The 18,416-nt window shown below is 31.8% G+C and overlaps 3 protein-coding genes across 3 annotated transcripts; 1 reads left to right on the top strand and 2 right to left on the bottom strand.

Moving 5' to 3' along the window:
* Positions 1-522: 522 nt before the first annotated feature.
* Positions 523-6,203, bottom strand: LOC113403067 (SNF-related serine/threonine-protein kinase). Its single transcript, XM_026643510.2, has 10 exons — positions 5,960-6,203; positions 5,451-5,677; positions 5,060-5,265; positions 4,651-4,986; positions 4,276-4,566; positions 3,245-3,365; positions 2,976-3,134; positions 1,794-2,097; positions 1,311-1,492; positions 523-670 (listed from the first exon to the last, which is right to left on the bottom strand). The coding sequence occupies exons 2-10, from the start codon at positions 5,664-5,666 to the stop codon at positions 539-541; spliced, it is 1,947 nt and encodes a 648-aa protein (XP_026499295.1). The 5' UTR covers positions 5,667-5,677; positions 5,960-6,203; the 3' UTR covers positions 523-538.
* Positions 6,204-7,016: 813 nt separating this feature from the next.
* LOC113402963 (probable ATP-dependent RNA helicase DDX20) lies at positions 7,017-10,574 on the top strand. The gene is made up of 3 exons (XM_026643354.2): positions 7,017-7,321; positions 7,440-7,610; positions 8,185-10,574. Exons 1-3 carry the CDS (start codon positions 7,141-7,143, stop codon positions 10,050-10,052), a joined length of 2,220 nt encoding a protein of 739 aa, XP_026499139.1. The 5' UTR covers positions 7,017-7,140; the 3' UTR covers positions 10,053-10,574.
* Positions 10,575-13,366: 2,792 nt separating this feature from the next.
* LOC113402977 (protein disulfide-isomerase TMX3-like) lies at positions 13,367-17,766 on the bottom strand. Its single transcript, XM_026643379.2, has 8 exons — positions 17,524-17,766; positions 17,027-17,276; positions 16,686-16,869; positions 15,660-15,804; positions 15,235-15,457; positions 14,511-14,727; positions 14,136-14,331; positions 13,367-13,614 (listed from the first exon to the last, which is right to left on the bottom strand). Exons 1-8 carry the CDS (start codon positions 17,561-17,563, stop codon positions 13,592-13,594), a joined length of 1,278 nt encoding a protein of 425 aa, XP_026499164.1. The 5' UTR covers positions 17,564-17,766; the 3' UTR covers positions 13,367-13,591.
* Positions 17,767-18,416: the final 650 nt, after the last annotated feature.

Here is an 18,416-nt window from a genome sequence, read left to right as displayed (position 1 = left end):
TTTATATTTTAAAAAATATTATATACCAAATGCGATAACCTTTTGTTTTGTAACACGAGACGTGATGAATACAAAACGACTAAAATACGAAGTATGGGACAGTTGCCTTAAACGAGGTATAAATTAAACATTAAGTTCTCTTATAGAGTATAACATCATCGGAGATTGGAATAATACTCATTGTCAGTCTACTTTCTTACTTTATACCAAGTGTATACACACTTCGCCTCTTAGCCTTAAATATAACGTATGCTGTGACTCAAACAATCGTAAGAAACGGAGCGTTAGCACAAAATATCTCAACACGTGAAGTGAATCTTTTCAATTACCCTTTATATAAAAAAAACACTAATATATCACGCATGCTAAACTGTGAAGAATAATTTTTAAAAAAATTATCGATTACGATATCCAGCATTTTTCGTATCTTCACAGAAATCATTCTCGTATATAATTGATGGATGAACGCGCCGAATCTCTAGAAGATGTGGGGGGCGGGAGGGAGAGCGGGAGAGTGGGGAGTGCGCGGCTGCGGCGCTCAGCACAGGCCGTGCAGGCGGCGCGCGGAGGGCGCGGGGCGCGCGGCGGCCAGCAGGCGCAGCAGCGGGCGGCCGCACAGCGCCACCAGCCCGCCCGCGCCCGCCCAGCGCGCCGCGCTCGCCTCCTCCACCTGCGGCCACGACACACTCACGAGTCTCGTATTACCCTGCACAGAAGCTGTTGGGCAGACGGTCCCGAGCCGCCACTTTCTTGACGCCGACTCTCCTTAACAATTCTTTCGCTACCGAGTCGGTTCCACCTCCGATGATATCGATAAGAAGTAGTGTGGTATCGATAGATGCGTTTAGCCAAGAGTCTATTATTCCGCTCCCCCCGGCCCGCCTATTTCAACCTGTGGGTGTCCCCTCGTAGAAATAAGCTGGCTCTATTCTACTCTAGCCGTCTATACATATATTTTAAACGTGTTCAGGTCCAGTTTAATGATAACTGACTACTGATTTCTTATAGTATGGTTTTTGTATAGTTGAAATCATTACCATTCTAATGGGACTACTTAAGTACAAAGAAAAAGGTGTGATCCCGATAATGTGCTTGTATTCTGAATACACTCTGTAAGTGTTATATTGTAACATATTTATTTATATGACTGCACAAATAACTAGGAGTGATTGAAAGGATACCATTCTGTTTAACTTTACATAAAATAAATCCAATCACACTCGTTAAAATAATTTTGCTATATGCAATAATTGCAAATTTTACTCTTTTAATTTGCATTTCGATATGCTCACAATGAGTTTTAACACTACCTCAGCGATGCGATTGAGCGAGCGCGACTCCCGCAGGCGACTCTCCTTACGAGCAGCGCGCCTCCGCCGGCCCCCCGCGCCGCCGCCCCGCGCGTCCCCCGCCGCGCCCGCGCCGCCGCCGCCCCCGCCGCCTCCGGCACCGCCTCCGCCGCCACCACTGCCACTACTGGATGAGCTTCCCCCTGAATTGTATTGATAACTTTTATCAATGTTTAATTATGACCCATAATACAAGGATATGTCAACCGAACGATTCAATGTCAATGACGATCTGCATCAGTCATCCAAAAACTATGTTCAGTAAAAATGTAAAACGAAACTACCCAAGAACCAGAATAGAGAGTGGTCGGAGAAAGTGTGGGGACAGTGTTATACGGCATCACATAGTGTACCAAATGAACTACAGCCTACATCTATTCGATAATCGCTGACTTCACCGGTCATTATTTTGGAGTTAAAATATTTGGATATGCAGAACAGTACCGTGCGCCGGCGCGGCGGGCGGCGGGCGCGGCGCGGGCCGGCGCGCGGCGCCGCGCTCCTGGCTGTCGCTGGAGTCGTCGTGCGAGTCGCGGCGCGCGCGCTCGCCCGGCGCCGCCACCTGCTCGCCCGCGCGCTTCTTCTTCTCCGAGTCGTCGTCGGACAGATCGGACGAGGAGCACGAGCCGGCGCGCGCCCGTCTCCGGCGACACTCGAGCCGCTGGCGGCGCGCGGGCGCGGGCGGCGGGGGCGCGCGGCGGGCGCTCTCCGCGGGGGGTGCCGCGCACGCGTCTTCGTCGAGATTCACCTGCCGTAGCGACGCCGAATATAAAACATCATGCACGAGTGTGAATATTTTAATTGTAATATTAAGTGTGAGATTCGTATTGTATCCATATGTATAATATTAGTATCCAAAATTTGGGGGGCGGCGGCCTACTCCTCTATATATATGTATATATACAGAGTTATTGGTAAATCGACGTATTCCCGTTGGGAGGTGATAGGGGTGATTATTTGCGACAATTTTAACCCCCATATGCATGATACAAAAGTGAACCATTTTTGAGTTATAACGTTTTTTAGATTTTTTCAAAATAAGTCAAAAATGAAACTTCAAAAATTTATTTAAAAAAAAGTATCAATTAAAATATATTTTTTTCTTCTGATTTATAAAAACGAATAAACACTGGTTATTTGTCAATATTAAAACAATCATTATCGGTGCAAATTTAATAATGCGAGATGGAAAAAGATATTATTTCAATTTTTTTTTTCCACAAAAATACCTTAAAAACAAAAAAAAATCGTTATGAAACTTGACCTGCAGATTATTTTAAAAACATAACCGTTTTATCAACTCTCCGACAATGTATAACAACTAGAAACTTATTTCACAACAACCGAAATAAAATGACCACAAAGGACGCTGGTGGAAATTCGTAACCTAACCTAACGGGAATACGTCGAATTACCATTAACCTGTATATAAGATAATGCTGCGCTATTCTCGTCGTCTTTTTTATTTATGACGTTATTAAGCAATATAAACTTGTTTTAATATTAAATGAATTGTTAAATATTTTTTGGACTAAATTCTCCTAACACTCGTGGGTTAGTGACGTTAAGGTATTTCAATCGCAAACGATCTTACCGTCTCGTCGCGCAGGATGCAGCGCCCCATACCTTGATGAGATTGTCGGCGAGCTGCGCGGGCCGCGCGAGGTGCAGTCGGCCCTCGGAGCGCGACCCGCGGCGCGCGTCGGCGGCGCGCGCCGCGCTGGCCGCGCCCGCGCCCTCCTCGTCGTCCTCCTCCTCGCGCACTATGCTGCACTTGCGTGATCTCTGTTCGGTGATGGATAGTATACATTTCTAACAATTTTCTTTCTATTTACATTTTAAATAATAATCTTGTTTTTTCTAATATTAAATTGACTGGACTATTTAAATTGTACCGGAGGTACGTCTTGTGGAGTGCGAGGAGCGGCAGATAGCTGTGGAGGAGCTAACATCCCTCTCGAGGTCCGCGACACGCCGAGTACTTCTGGTCGTCGAGCACTCTGTCGCGCCTCTTGCCTGGGAAATATAAATCGTCACATCTATGCCGTTAAATTACTAAAAAAGATATCCATGAAAGTTATTTAAAAAAAGTTATATTTAACCAACACACTTCACAAGCCCTGTTAGATATCTTAATAACTAGACCTTTAATGAAACATGATTGTAACTATATACAGAAACATATAACTATATTATTTAATTTTTAATAAAGTCAAATTTTACGCAGAAAAACATTTAAAAATGTTATACTTTGTCCACCTTATTTACTTTTTGATAGTGGTTGCGGCAACGTAACATATTTATTATCGATTCGAATATTAGCACAAATTGATATGTAGCACCGATTATCGATTTTTGCCGTTGAATAAAAATAAATATATTTGAATTTAAAATGTCTTCGTTTTGTTGTGAGCTTATGTGCATTGTGCTTATTATTAAATGAAATCAAATACAGCAACTATTTCAATTTTATATTCAATTTTGCAGGTTTTTATGACATTTGTTTTTCGTATCAATGATGTAGTAGAGTATAAACATTAATATACTAAGTATTAAATCACGATGTTTTTTTTAATTAAGCTTTTTTTATTTAAATAATATACATATATATAAGAATTATCTATTAATTTAAAATATTCAAAATTATTAATTATAAATTCATTTACTTGATGCGATTGTGGAAAAGGCCGTCTAGGTAGTTACCACCCACTCTTCCTATATTCTATTGCAAACAGCAATAGTTTATATTGTGTATAAACAGGCACAAGGGACATAACATCTTAGTGACTAAGGTTGTTCGCGCATTGGCGACGTACTTCTTACAGCTACGATATCTATTGGCGATGTTGACTACTTATCATCAGATGACCCGGTTTCCCGCCCACCTACCTAAACTATGCACAAAAAAACAAAAGTCATATACTACCTTTTAGACCTCAATTTTCTTTCTGCTAATAAGTAATATGTAGCAGTAATATGATTATATTCATTTTTCTCTAATTCTTCCAAAATGTGTTCCTTGGTGCCAATAGCACCATTCACCATCCTCTGTAAGATAGCAGCACGATCATCTTCTGATAAATCTTGTTTGGCTACTAATGGAGTATCAAAATCTTCTACAGTTACACCTTCGCCAGCTGTGACCCAAGGATCAGTCGCTATTTCTGATAATGTTGCCCGCTTTTCTGGTTCTCTTACTAACATTCTTCCAATAAGCCTGATAAAATATATAAAAGAATGAAAGGACTATGTTAAATATAAATCAAATTAATAATGAAAACAAAGTTTATTTATTTAATACCTTTTACATGAATTTGAAACATGATTTGGCATTGTGTATTTACAGTCCATTATCATTGTCAAAGTTTCACTGTCATTCGCTTCTTGAAAAGGAGCTTGTCCACACACTAACATGTACAAAATAACACCAAGGGACCATACATCCACTGCAGGGGCATCATAGGAATCACCTAACAAAATCTCAGGTGCTGAGTAAGCTAAAGATCCACATGATGTTTCAAGTTTTTGTCCTGGACAAAATTTGTTACTAAAACCAAAATCAGTCAATTTCACTACTCCTAATTTTTCAAAAAACACCACATTTTCTGGTTTTAAATCTCGATGAACAACATGTAATCTAAAACAAAGTGAAAAATTTTAACAATTGGTAAATTAGAAAATAAACATCACTTAAAAACAGTTTATTTTACCTGTGACAGTATGAAATAGCACGAACAATTTGACGGAAGTAGTCACGAGCTAGAGATTCAGAGAGACCAGATTCATGTCTCATAATATAATCATACAAATCACCCCCATCACCTAATTCTAATATCAAATATAATTTAGTCTGTGTATCAATAACTTCGTAAAGTCGAACTACATTGGGATGTTGAACTAGTTTCATGCATCGTACCTGAAAGAATATGCAATATTTAATTATGAGCCAATAAATAGATAAATCATTAAGCAGATTTCTATTATGTTTTGTTACTTATATGTTTATTTGCTTTATTTCACATAAACATGAAATCATAGTCAAAATATTCTGGGTACCAACTTATTAATTAATGTTAACTTACACCTTAAATTACAACTTACTTCTTGGAATAGATGTGATTTCGAGACTTCATCTAATTTACTTTTATCAATAACTTTAACTGCAACTTTTTCACCCGTAAAGACATGTCTTGCCAATTTAACAACAGCAAAATGTCCTGAGCCAAGCGTGTCTAGCAAATCATAAAGGCCTGCTATTTTAGCATCATAAGCTCCTCCTCCAGTTCCTACACCACCACCAACACCACAATTATTCATGTTTTTGTTACCTAAAAATAACACTTTATTACAAAAAGTCTGTGAAATGGACTGTTACAAAACGAATTTCAATAAGCTATTATAAAACAAAAAACAATGTTTTATTAAAAAATATTTAACATTTTTTAGCGTTTTTATAATAATAAATATACTAATAGTTGGGCACTGTGATGACCTATATGATAATTCTGAATGAACTTCAATTCATAATGTATATTAATAATATTACAGAGCTTTTGAAACAAATAATATGTGCTTTCTATGCCATAACACCAATATACTTATATACTTACGAGGATAAATTTGTAAATTCGAAATTGTACATGAAGTCCCAACACTGATTTCTAATACAGTCAACTGGTGTCATTGATATAAAAACAACTGTGCAATGTTTTTAAAAGTAATTGATGTCGTTTTATAATACAAATAGGCTGTCAATTATGCTTTATTTCGATTCAAATTATCAGCATCGAACACAAAATACATGTATCAAGATCTTCAATTTCGCCATTTCTTATACGTTTTTCGTTTAGAAATTTTTATTTTGTTGTTATAAATATTATAATTTTGATACAATGATAAAATTTGTTATATATTTTATAACAAAAATAAAATAAAGCAAGATTTCAAACTTATCTGAAAAAAATAATGCTTAAGCCAATGATTTTTTACTTTAAGTTCAGTATTTCTAAACAAATGTATTAACGTCAAATCTATCGAATATAAAAGATGTATAAAATATAAATAAGTAACTACCAAAGAGTATATATTCAATACGTTCTACGTATCAGTTTTATAAATAAGTTTTAAAATTTGTAATTTGTATAATTTAAAAAAATATATATATTAAAATAAAAAACTAATAATCCACTCTACAAAATAATAAATTATACTCATTTATTATTTTGTAAAGTGGATTTACTAATCCAGTATTTATCATTTACGTTTTTCATGAATCGTCGCGATTTTTACTGTTTGCTAATTCAACCTTAATCTCAAAAATTCACTCTAAAAACTATCTTAAATAATCATATTAACCTTATATATAGGGAAATTTAATTTAATATATTTTTCTACAAACCAATCTCAAGTCCAATATCAAGAATACCGAATCTGAAAATGTAGTTAAATGTTTAAAAAAAAAGTAATACAATAATTAATTTAAAATCAAATAGTAACATATACATTTTAATAAATGTTATGTACGTCTGGCTTCTTAATTGCTCATTAGCTCCAGTCCAATTTTTTTGATAAGTTGGACAATTTTTTTTATTTAAAATTATTATTTAGCCTTGCCATTAATTGTAATATATTTAATCTGTGCATGTCAATAGTGTCATTATGTATGTAAGTTATGACAAAACAGGATAAACACCGGCAAAGTTCTTGTTTCGTACTTCTTTTTCGTAACTACTGTCTCTAAAGATTGTCAATATTCAGCTTGATTAAATTAAATTGGCCATAATCAGAGAAAATGGTGTTAGCTCATAATATTTCTAATAGAAAGAGGACAACTGACGTACAAATATACCAAGATGTAACATTCGATACCATGCTTCTTTCTAATGATACGTTAAATGGGCTTAAAGAAGCAGGTTTTTTCAAACCTTCTCCAATACAATTGCATGGTATTCCCTTAGGAAAGTGTGGATTTGGTAAGTAAATATTTTATGGATTTACTAGCGAACTTGCTAGATTGTAAGATTGCCCGTTTTTTATATTGATTGCCTTACATACACACTTTTGTGGTTATTGAACATTATTTGTTTTTAGATTTAATGTTAGAAGCAAAATCGGGAACTGGTAAAACTGCTGTTTTTACCATAATTGCATTAGAAAAATTAGACCTTAATAAGGGCATACAAGTTATAATTCTTGCACCAACTCGTGAAATAGCGGCTCAAATATGTGAAGTTTTGAAACAAATAGGATGCAAATATGATGGTAAGTTAGTGTTCATAACTGGGATTTTCATCTTGTAGAACTTAATTGTATAGAATTCAGCAACTTCCAATTTGCAATCAGTACAATTTTCTATACATATAACAAAATTGGAGTGTCTGTTTGTAATATTAAAATAACCCATTTTTACTACATGAATATGTATGTATACACGGTACATATACCAAAATAACATTTTTTACAATTTTTGTCTGTCTGTCTGTCTGCCTGTTTGTTCCGGATCTCTGGAATGGCTGAACCTATTTTGACGGGACTTTCACTGGCAGATAGCGGATGTAATAAGGAGTAACTTAGGCTACTTTTATTTTAGTATTATATATAGAATAAAAATAAAATCACGCTACAATATCCAAATAACTTAAATTCAAACAACGCGTCGCAGGGACAGCTAGTAATAAATAATATTGTTTCAATTATTTTGTTTTGTAGTATTGTATTGTTCAAAAAATTTTTAAACTGTGAAATATTAAGATATATATTAATTCTTAAATAAAAATAACTTATAATAAATATTGAAATATTTATGTGCTGATTTTAATTATATTTAATGTTTCAGGCTTATGTGTTGAAGTTGTAATGGGTGGTCTACCAATTCAAGATGATATTAATAAATTTAAAGAAAAAAATGTACATGTTGTAGTTGGAAGTCCAGGACGGCTAAAACATCTTGTTCAAGATAAACATATTGATATAAATTCAGTGAGACTTTTAATTCTTGATGAAGCTGACAAATTAATGGAAAAGAGCTTCTTGACAGACATTCAGTTCATACATACTTTTTTACCAAAACAAAAACAGGTAATATTAAGTAGTGCTACATATCCTGAAAACTCTAAAGAGCTTATTAGTCAATTTGTTTGTGGTGCCCAACATATCTGCCCTAATAGTAATTGTGTCCTATTAGGAGTGGCTCAGAGAATAACGTATGTAAAATATAATAACAACATTGTAAAACAAACAGAATACAGATTCAAAGAGTTGTTAAAAATTTTAACAAAAAAACAATTTAAACAATGTTTAATTTTCTGTAATTATCAAACTAGAGTAGGAGATTTACATAAAATGTTGACTAAAGAAAAGTGGCCTGCAGAACAGTTATATGGTAAACAAGAACAAACTGATCGTTTAGATGCTATTAAAACTTTACAAGAATATAAATGTAGGCTTCTTATATCTACTGATTTAGCAGCTCGGGGTATTGATGCATCAAATGTAGATCTAGTCATCAATTTTGAACCTCCCTTTGAATGGCAAACTTACTTACATAGAATAGGAAGAGCTGGAAGGTATGGATCTTATGGCATGGCCGTAACTATACTTAGTGAAGGTATGGAAGCAAAAAAGTTTTTAAATTTGCTCGAAGCTTTGAAAACATCTGTTAACTTAACATGTCTTTGGAACGATGATGACACAAATGAGGATGTTGATGGAAGAGAACCAGTTGAACCAACCATGTCTGAATATACATCATTGTCTAATATTACAAAAGATAACAACTACATAGACTTTTGGGAAATTTTATGTGATAAAAAAGATCTTTTAGAAGTAAATAAAACTGTAGAAAGCTTTGAGGAATTATTTAAATCATTTGAGGTAGTAGAAATGGACAATATAAAATCATTTTCTGATTTGCTTATGTCTTTTAACAACAATAATTTACCAGACTCTAATGAAAACTACTGTTGTCAGTACAAATGTATTGATGCTCCAAATATACTAGCTAAAGATTACCTTGAAAGAATAAATAAAATAAAACAGAGTATTCTTAATACCTCCAAAAGAAAACCTACAGAGTCCAGTACTGAACATAAAAAATATCAAGCTGCTAAAAATCTTACAATTAGTGAAATGGATATAGAAAATGATAATATTAAAAATAAATGTCAATCAGAAACACCAGTTAATGCTTATAATAATAATAATAAAAATCTAGTTGACAATAATAATAGATACTTTGAAAATAAAAATATAGGACTAAATTATGAGGCAACCATTAGTAATGAAGTTTTAAAATTGGGACTTCCAGAAACTTTCAGTGGCTCAAAAAGTAAAACAAAATTAGGAAAAAGTTCAAAAGAGACGGTATCAAAAGGTACTCAAAAAAAAAAGAATTCTATTTCTGATGAATATTTGAAAAATGAAAAAGAATATGTTTTAAATAGTCAAAGTTCAGAATCTGAATATAACGAAATGAATACAAAATCCAAACATAAGGCTAAGTATAATAGAAGAAAACAATCCAATTATTCTAAACAGAATTTTACATCCAAAGATTCATCTTCAGATATTAGTAATAATGTTTATTATGAATGCAGTAGAAGAAATAATGGAACAAATTCCTATACAAACTGGTATAATCAACTAAAATTTAATGTAAAACAAATTGAAATAGCAGTTTACATTGATGAACTTAGTAAATTATAGATTAAATTTATGGTTATTATAATACAGCTAATAATATGGTAATGGAACCTTTTATTGTTTACACAAATGTTTGTTTGATGTATGAAAGCATAAATTCGTTCAACAGCAGCACTTTTGGTTATATCTATAACCTGTTCCAACCACAGAAGGTGTGAGGAGTAAAGGCAAATATATCTTGGGTCAAGATGGTGAATAATCTATGGCAGCCATTCTCAACTTTTTTCTTTAGTAAATCATGTTTATGAGACCAGGTTAATACATAAATTGTAGGAATTGTCTCTAGTTGAATTTATTACATAACTATTTTTATCGTAAAATGAGTCGGAACAGTATTTTGAGAATAACTCCGATTCTCAAAATACTGTTTTTGACCGCCATTTTTCCAACATGGCGGTGCGAGCGGCAAAGTAAAAATTTGAAAAGAGCACGTCGAAATCTATAAAAACACCAATTTTCAAAATTCCCAAAAACTTTCCAAAAGGGAACATTTTAGCACCAAATGACTGTCTGCTATAAGTTGTAACAACTTTTAAAAGAGTTTACTAAAACATGATTAGTCATATATAAATTAATAAAATGTTAATAATTGGCAAAAAATAATAAGTTTTTAAAAACATCCTGTCTTGTTTTCTTTAAAATACTTGCATCTCTCCTGTTTATATTTTAAATAATACACTCACATTATAAATTATTATATGTTTATTCATTTATTTTTTCAATATAAAAACATTATTTTGAGATATAAATCGCAATATTTTTTATATTGCGATTTATAATTTGCTTTAATTCACAGGAATAATCAGGCGAAAGCTGTAGTACCTGGCGAATCGGGCGATGAATGTATTCGTTACTAGTCTACCCGGCGTTTTGCTATCTGTCAAGCGATGCAAATATTCTATGCGTTTCGCATACATACTATTCTAAACTTGTTATATTTAATCGTAAATTTCTAAAGTAATTCGTCAGTTTTCTTTCTTTTACTTCCATACTTATATTGCCACTCTCTGACTCTCGCACTCAATTTCTTTCTCTACGTTTTGGTTTGTTTTTTTATGTTCGTGTCATATGAAATGAAGTGGTGTCCATGTCCTTTAGTTAAGCAAAACTACCATTTTAAAATTAATATATTTACCTTCTATTTGTATGTGTCCCAATGATAGAGCTTTTCCGTACTGTCAGTTTTGTCACAGGCCGACTGTGGGCTTTATTTTGTACACACGAATTTAGAGGTCAGACCTCTAAATCCCTGTGCAGTTCCAATTTTAGTCAGGTTGTTTCAATAATTTATTGCAGAACAAATAAGATTATTTAACAACCATATTAAGATATAGTAAAATAAAAAAAATACACGAAATTAAAAAGAACATTAGGAACTTTTTCTTTCGACAAAAAAATCGTTGATTATTCCAATGAAATCCATTTTCAATGCTGAGTAGTAATAGAAACTGTTGTACTTCAAGGTGCAAACTTTTTGTGAATACGCTAATAATATTCGACTCGAAAAATCGCGAAATTTCGGTAGGTTAATCAGAGCCCTATGTTTTTTTAATTCTGTTATAACATACGCCAATACACATTTGTCGGGACGATCTTGTCTCAGACCAGCTTTAAGGAGTATAAAAATAAAAGGCGTTAATATAAAAACGTATTTAATACATTTACATTTCTAATGGATTAATTAAATTATTGAAAGGACTAGAATTCGCCTTATAATACATAAATTATTATTATTATATTACTTACAATAGATTATCCGAAATATATGATTTAAGTGATCCAGATCAGGTCTTTGAAAATAGAAATGACATCACACAACTAAGTACTAACTTCCTATTAATCCTTTTTTTATTTTTCCTTATTAATTACAATCGATTATAAAGCCACTATTTCACAAATCTGAAATTTTGTTACAGATGTTTGTATCCTACAAAACAAGTATAGATGTAAATAACAATATTAAATGTTTGTATCTAGTGCAGAATAATAAGTTTTGCAAAACTTCAGTACTTTTACTGAAATACAGTATTGTTAAGATTCCACAAGTTTTATTGAATGTCCAGGAAACGTCGTTAAGCCCTTTGGATCAAATACATTGCTTTTCATTACTCCCAAGTAAATTTACAGATTGTTTCGTCATGATAAAAAGTATTTATAAGTATATGTATCATATCATAACCGGGACGAAATAAGGTTTCACCACCGTACTGTCTGATGGACTAGTTGACGAAGAAACAGTCGAAACGATGAATTTCTTCTGGCGAATTTGCGCCAAAGGAAGACAGCAGTTTTATTAAAAATATTTCTTTCACTCTTATAACATTGCCAGTGCCATAAGTTAACCGAAGGTACCTGTGAGTCCACCAGAATGTAAGTAGTATTCTAATGGTTTAAGAATATTACCTATATACCCCCTGCGCCTATTCCGTTTCCATATTTTAAGATGCTGCGCACTGGTTGGGAAAAGTATAATGAAGCGATAAAACACGAAGGAAAAGCCTGATGAAGGGCTGTCCAAATAATTTAAATGAAGATACATAGCTGTAGGTTCTCTCATTTTAGCTTAGTATACTTAATTTAAATTACGTTGAAAAACATATATTTACTTTTTTTTAAATCATATTCTTTTTTTTAAATTACTTATCATGAGCTCGATTATTTTATAGTATTATCATACTACATAAAAATAAATAGTAAGGTTTTTGCCTTCTTATGATCAATAAGAAAAATTATATCTATATTGAATTTATATAAATAGACGACATAAAACGAATACACATTAATATACGAAAACATTTAGATTTATTTGTAAAATGATAGACAATTCACACTTTGTGAACAATAAAACAAATGCAGTTTTAAAATATAAGAGATCTTAGTCTATTTAAACAACAAAACCAAAATTACCTTTATATAATTAATAAATACGTGTCAATGATATATATGACGACGTAATACGTCGTCGACTGAGAGGAAATAAATTTTATATATAATAATAATATTAATTAATTCTACGTGTTTTTAGTTAAGTTTATTTTTGAATTCTGGTCAGATCCAGTTGCAATATTTGAATGAAAAGCACTCTATGTAAACTCTAGTAGTACCTTACCAAGATTTTTCGATATGACACTTGTAATTGCAATTTTGTTCTTGTTATCTGTACCAAAAATAACGTCCAATTATTTTAAATATCAATTATTATTTTTATTATTTTAAGTACATATCTATATACGAACAAAACATACCTCTGTTAGGTTATATTTTGTAAAGCTTTGTGAATTTATATTTATTCGTGAATTTGACATTAATGATGATGATATATGAAATGGTGATGCCATTTCATAGCTTCAATATTGTTTGCACAACATGCAATGTTAATTACATGGTAGTTATTAATTAAGTATAATTAATCAGATTTCTGCTATTAGCATATTTTGGTGTTGCTTATTTGATTTTCTACAATAAATACAGTTCTGTAAAAAAACTAAACTGGAACATCATTTTATCTTACATAGCTATTTTAGCGTATGCTATCATCAACTTCAATCCTTTTTCTCGTGGGTTTCTGTAAAAAAATAATATCGTTATACTATTTTGTAAGTATTAAAGATACATATTTTATATCAAAATTAATCCGAGTTACTGGAATATAAGGAAAATTTGTAAAAATCGTTATGTTTAGGAAGTACTCAGAAATATAATTAAAATATTTTTTAAATAATCCATTGTTTATTGCCTTTTAGTTTCAAAGCGAGAGTATTGTTATAAGATTAACAAAGACGCAAATTAAAAAACAACGTTAGATTAAACTAGAAACTAAATCAGCATATTGTTATTGAGGTTTATGGACATTTCAGTAATATAAAGTGCTTATCAATAATGTACTGTTTAAAGAGTAAATTGAACGAGTATTGCACGTGATCGAAATTTGCCCTATTTTGAACCGAATTCGAATATTTTTTTTATTAATAATTCGACAGTATATTTATTGATGTTAATTTTATTTAAGGTTTTTAATAAGATATTTTTCAAAAAGTATTAATAAAACTTTTCGTTTTAAACTAAAATTTATAACTAAATAGTTACCGGGAGTTTCCTCCTCATCAGCGTCAAGTATGTCAGCGCAACATATAGAATAACAAATTAGGGAAAGAAAACCCAGAGGCAGTCCAAACACGAGAGCTGTTAGTACAGGATTGCCTTGCCACATATTTATAAGAGTCGTCCTAGCTTCAAAGAATCCTCTGTACATCCGAACTAACCAACTATTGCCACCATATGTCTGAAAGTAAATACAATATCATAATTATTCATTCTATAAATGGAATAAATATATAGTAATATATACTGGTCACTTATATATTACTATATACATCTTAGTATACGTGAAACAACTAAGAGTAAACGGAGCAAACAAATTTAAAAAATAAATAAATTAATATATTGTAAAGGGGTACTTACGGGTGCCATTTGATTATGTATTAAATCAAGGAATATCGAAACTGCTTCTGGGGTCATAAGCACTGGGTCATCATCTGGCATATGGTGATGACTAGTAGTGGAGTTCAGAACTATCAAATGAGGTACAGTCAATTCTGACATGGCTATAGAGTTAGCCAGCTCAGGATTCCCCATCCAGCCAAACTGAAATCGATGATGGAGTTCATGTTTCCTATTTCTGCAATGCAATATAAATGGTTTTTATAAAACATTTTTTTTTTATTATCCAATAAAGTCCAATTAACAAATTTCAAATCAATGTTTTTCAGTATGACAATTAATATTGTGTTGTGTTGACATTTTACTTGGCTTATTGTGTATGCATGCATAATTTTTGGTTACAAGCCAAAGAATTCAAATATTTTGCCTTTGCTATAATATAATAACTTGACCTTTAGTAGCACTGCACTGCTCTTATATTGAATGGTATTAAGTATAACAAATTTGATAACAAAAATAAAATTATAAAATATTTCATTTGAATGAATTGCATTAAATTGTTATACAAGCAAAAAAAAAACCAGATAATTGCATAAACACCTTTAAGATTATTATTTGTAAAACTAAAACTTCATCACTGACTTTGCACAAATACTTTCAACTAAGTCATAACAAATAAATGGCAAAATTTCATCAATATAATCACAATAAATTAATAATAGCAATGCAGTAAATATATACAAACCTTATTATATTTTCAATCATATCCTTAAAATCACGTTCAGTCTGAGATATTTCTTTTAATTTATTTTCTGATACAACAGCAATAACAATGAATTTTTCAGTATCCATCAAATCATTAATGTTCGATCTTGTTATTTTTGGGAAGAAACCAAATCTTTCTGAATTAACCCACTTGTTTAAAGTAACATTTAAGGTATCCCTATCTTGCAGCAAATCAGCATTAGCTAAAATCAATACAATATTTACAATACATTCCAAAAATAGTTGCTAATGTACTAAATTAAACAAAATAATATATTATTTATTTTTTAATAACATTAACATTCAAGGGAACTTATAATACATTATACTTTCAATTATAATCAATAGCTGCAGAAAAAACGAAGTAAAGGTAATATTTTTTGTAAATGATAAAAAAATACTAACGCTTAAAGTAATAAATTTCTTCTTCCTTATACACAAACACAGCAGTCTCGTTTGGAGGTCTTAAGTCTTTTTTAGCTATTTCATAAGACAATGCATAAAACCAGCTATGTGCTTGATATTTTTCAGCATGAACAGAAAACATTTCCTAAAAAAAATGTTAATTAGAAAATGGTTGAATAAGGTTGTCTCAAGTCATTACCAAGAACAGCAAAGATCAGAATAATCACAATGTACTCTTAAACATCATAAAGGTTCCTTAAAAAAAAAGTCAATATTATATTATATCATGAAGGTTTCATTACAAAATCAATTTAAATCAACCAAAGATTACATTGATCACAACAAAAATGTAAAATTTATTGCAGATTAATCCAACTTATATGAGAGATACATGAACTTGTAGGGCTTTGTGTTTGATTAATTTAATTTATTTCACTAGCTCTTTCGATCATAAATCAAAACAAAGCAATACAAAGCTTTCAGCTACACTCAGATATATCTAATAGTTACTTAGAAATCTGGAGTGCTGTATATAGATTTTTCTAATTTTACTCACAGAGTCAGTTAATGGATCTTTAGGATCACGAAATAGTAATTAAAATCAAACTAACACTTTGACTCATATTGATCTAAGAAGGAATAACGATAAAGATACGAAAGTGCCAATAACTACTATGCAGACTATCAAGAATGTTATCATATCATAGTTATAAATTAACTGCTGCCAATAATATTGCATCAATTGAATGTCAAAGTTGTTTATTTTTCTATATACCTCTAGTAGTTGAAATAGACATTTAATGGCATATATGTAATTAATGCTAAAATTATGTCTCTAAGATTAATCAAGTTCATCAACTTTCTAATTGCTTAAATAATCATTGGGACTAGTTTAAAGAACACTTCCAAGTATGACTAATTACTTTTTTTATTAATAGTAGAATAACTAATTAATGGATGGTACCACCACAAGCTCTATTTATGCAACAGTTTATAAGTAAATTAAAAAAATTAAGAAAATCATACCCATAATGGTCCATGCTGTTTTCCAATGTAACCAAAAAATACATTGTGTGTTTCCTTCAAATATCCCAAACTGTCAGCATGAGATACTTTTTGTACTGCTGGTTGTGCCATCCTCATTGCATAATTTACCATATCATCCTCAACCCTCTCACCTGAGTAAACATGCCTAAATTCACCTTTTATACTGGAAGAAAAGACAATAAAATATTTGTTTTTAGCATGATTATTAAAAACAAAAAAATATAAAATTGCATTTTTATGAAAATAGTACTAGTAATAGTAGTATTAAAGTTAATTTTATTTTTCTAAATTAAAATATAATTATACAGAATGGAACTTACAACATTATGGTTGGGTATGCTCTTACTTTAAAATGAGTGGCTACTGCTGTAAATCTTGTACAGTCTACTTTTGCTACTTTAATTGGGGTGTTGTACAAAGACTGTGCCACATGTGCCCAGATAGGCTCCATCCTTCGACAATGAGCACACCAAGGTGCATAAAATTTGACAAACCATACTCCATCATTGCTTATATCAATAAATTTATCACTTAGTTCTAATACTCTAGAAGATGAGGTGCCAGTTAGACCTACAAATAAAGTAACGAAATACATATTCAAGTTTAATAATAGACATCCGAATTAAATTCTAATAAGTTTATATTTATCATATGGATAGGCATACAAGAACTAAAATTCTAAATAAATAATTTTGGAAAAATATGTACATTCCCTTATATACAAATTGTTTCAATCACATTAATTATTCTGCAAAGCTAAAAAGTTTTTTTTTTATAATTTATTATACTAATATTATAAAGTTTCCAACATACGTACCTAATAGAAAAATTAAAATAGCTCCCACAACTAGATTCATAGTTTCATACAAAATACAGCAGTTAATTGGTTATTTAGTTAACTGCAATTAATTAAAGCAAATATTTATTTATGATATTTTGAATATTAATAGGATCGAAGACAGCAAAACAAAACACTTAAATATGAATAGAAACTAGAAAATAGAAATACATCTAACAAATATCTTGTCTTATAGCTGTCAATAAGACTAATTTAATTTAGAATTTTAGACTTCAATAGGGTTGCAAGTAATATCGATCTGCCAACATCGATAATAACAAAGCGAAGGTATCGAATATCGCTAAGGGCACGAATAATAATTTTATATTTTTATTATTGCCAAAACGCTAATGTTGGTAATTGGTAGTATTTTTGATATTGGCGTAATTGCCTCCTCTATGATGTCGACTTTTAAAGAGGCAGGAACTGAGGTGGTAATCTTCAAAAGTAAATGGCAAGTAGCTAAGTAAACTATTTTTTTTTCTATGCTATACGTGGCAAGCGTGCCGAAAATGATTACCATCCTTCATGGGCTTTTGCAACATCGTGGGGCGTTCAGGTAAGTTAACGGCCTTTGAGACATTAGAAGACTCTTTTCTTGAAAGTTCTTTAGATATATCGGCTTGGGAAGACCACTGGCGAAATTTAGCTCCACAGAGTGGATGTGCAAGGCAAAAAATGCCTTAAAAATCGCATTGTTGTTTATTTCCGGACATTGAGGTGATGTGGGTGAAATTTGGATTTCTGATGCGATAACCGATGATGGAAATTTGCGGCTGGGATTTAGCCAAATAATTCCTCGGGACATTCTCCTAAAAATGCGCTAAAGGAATTAGAGTTAAATCAAATCTCTACGAAGAACCAACGATTCC

Source organism: Vanessa tameamea, chromosome 16, assembly GCF_037043105.1.
Source record: "Vanessa tameamea isolate UH-Manoa-2023 chromosome 16, ilVanTame1 primary haplotype, whole genome shotgun sequence".
In the NCBI taxonomy this organism is placed as follows: domain Eukaryota; kingdom Metazoa; phylum Arthropoda; class Insecta; order Lepidoptera; family Nymphalidae; genus Vanessa; species Vanessa tameamea.
Note: the sequence above shows the minus strand (reverse complement) of the source record. Positions and strands in the feature narration are given on the sequence as shown.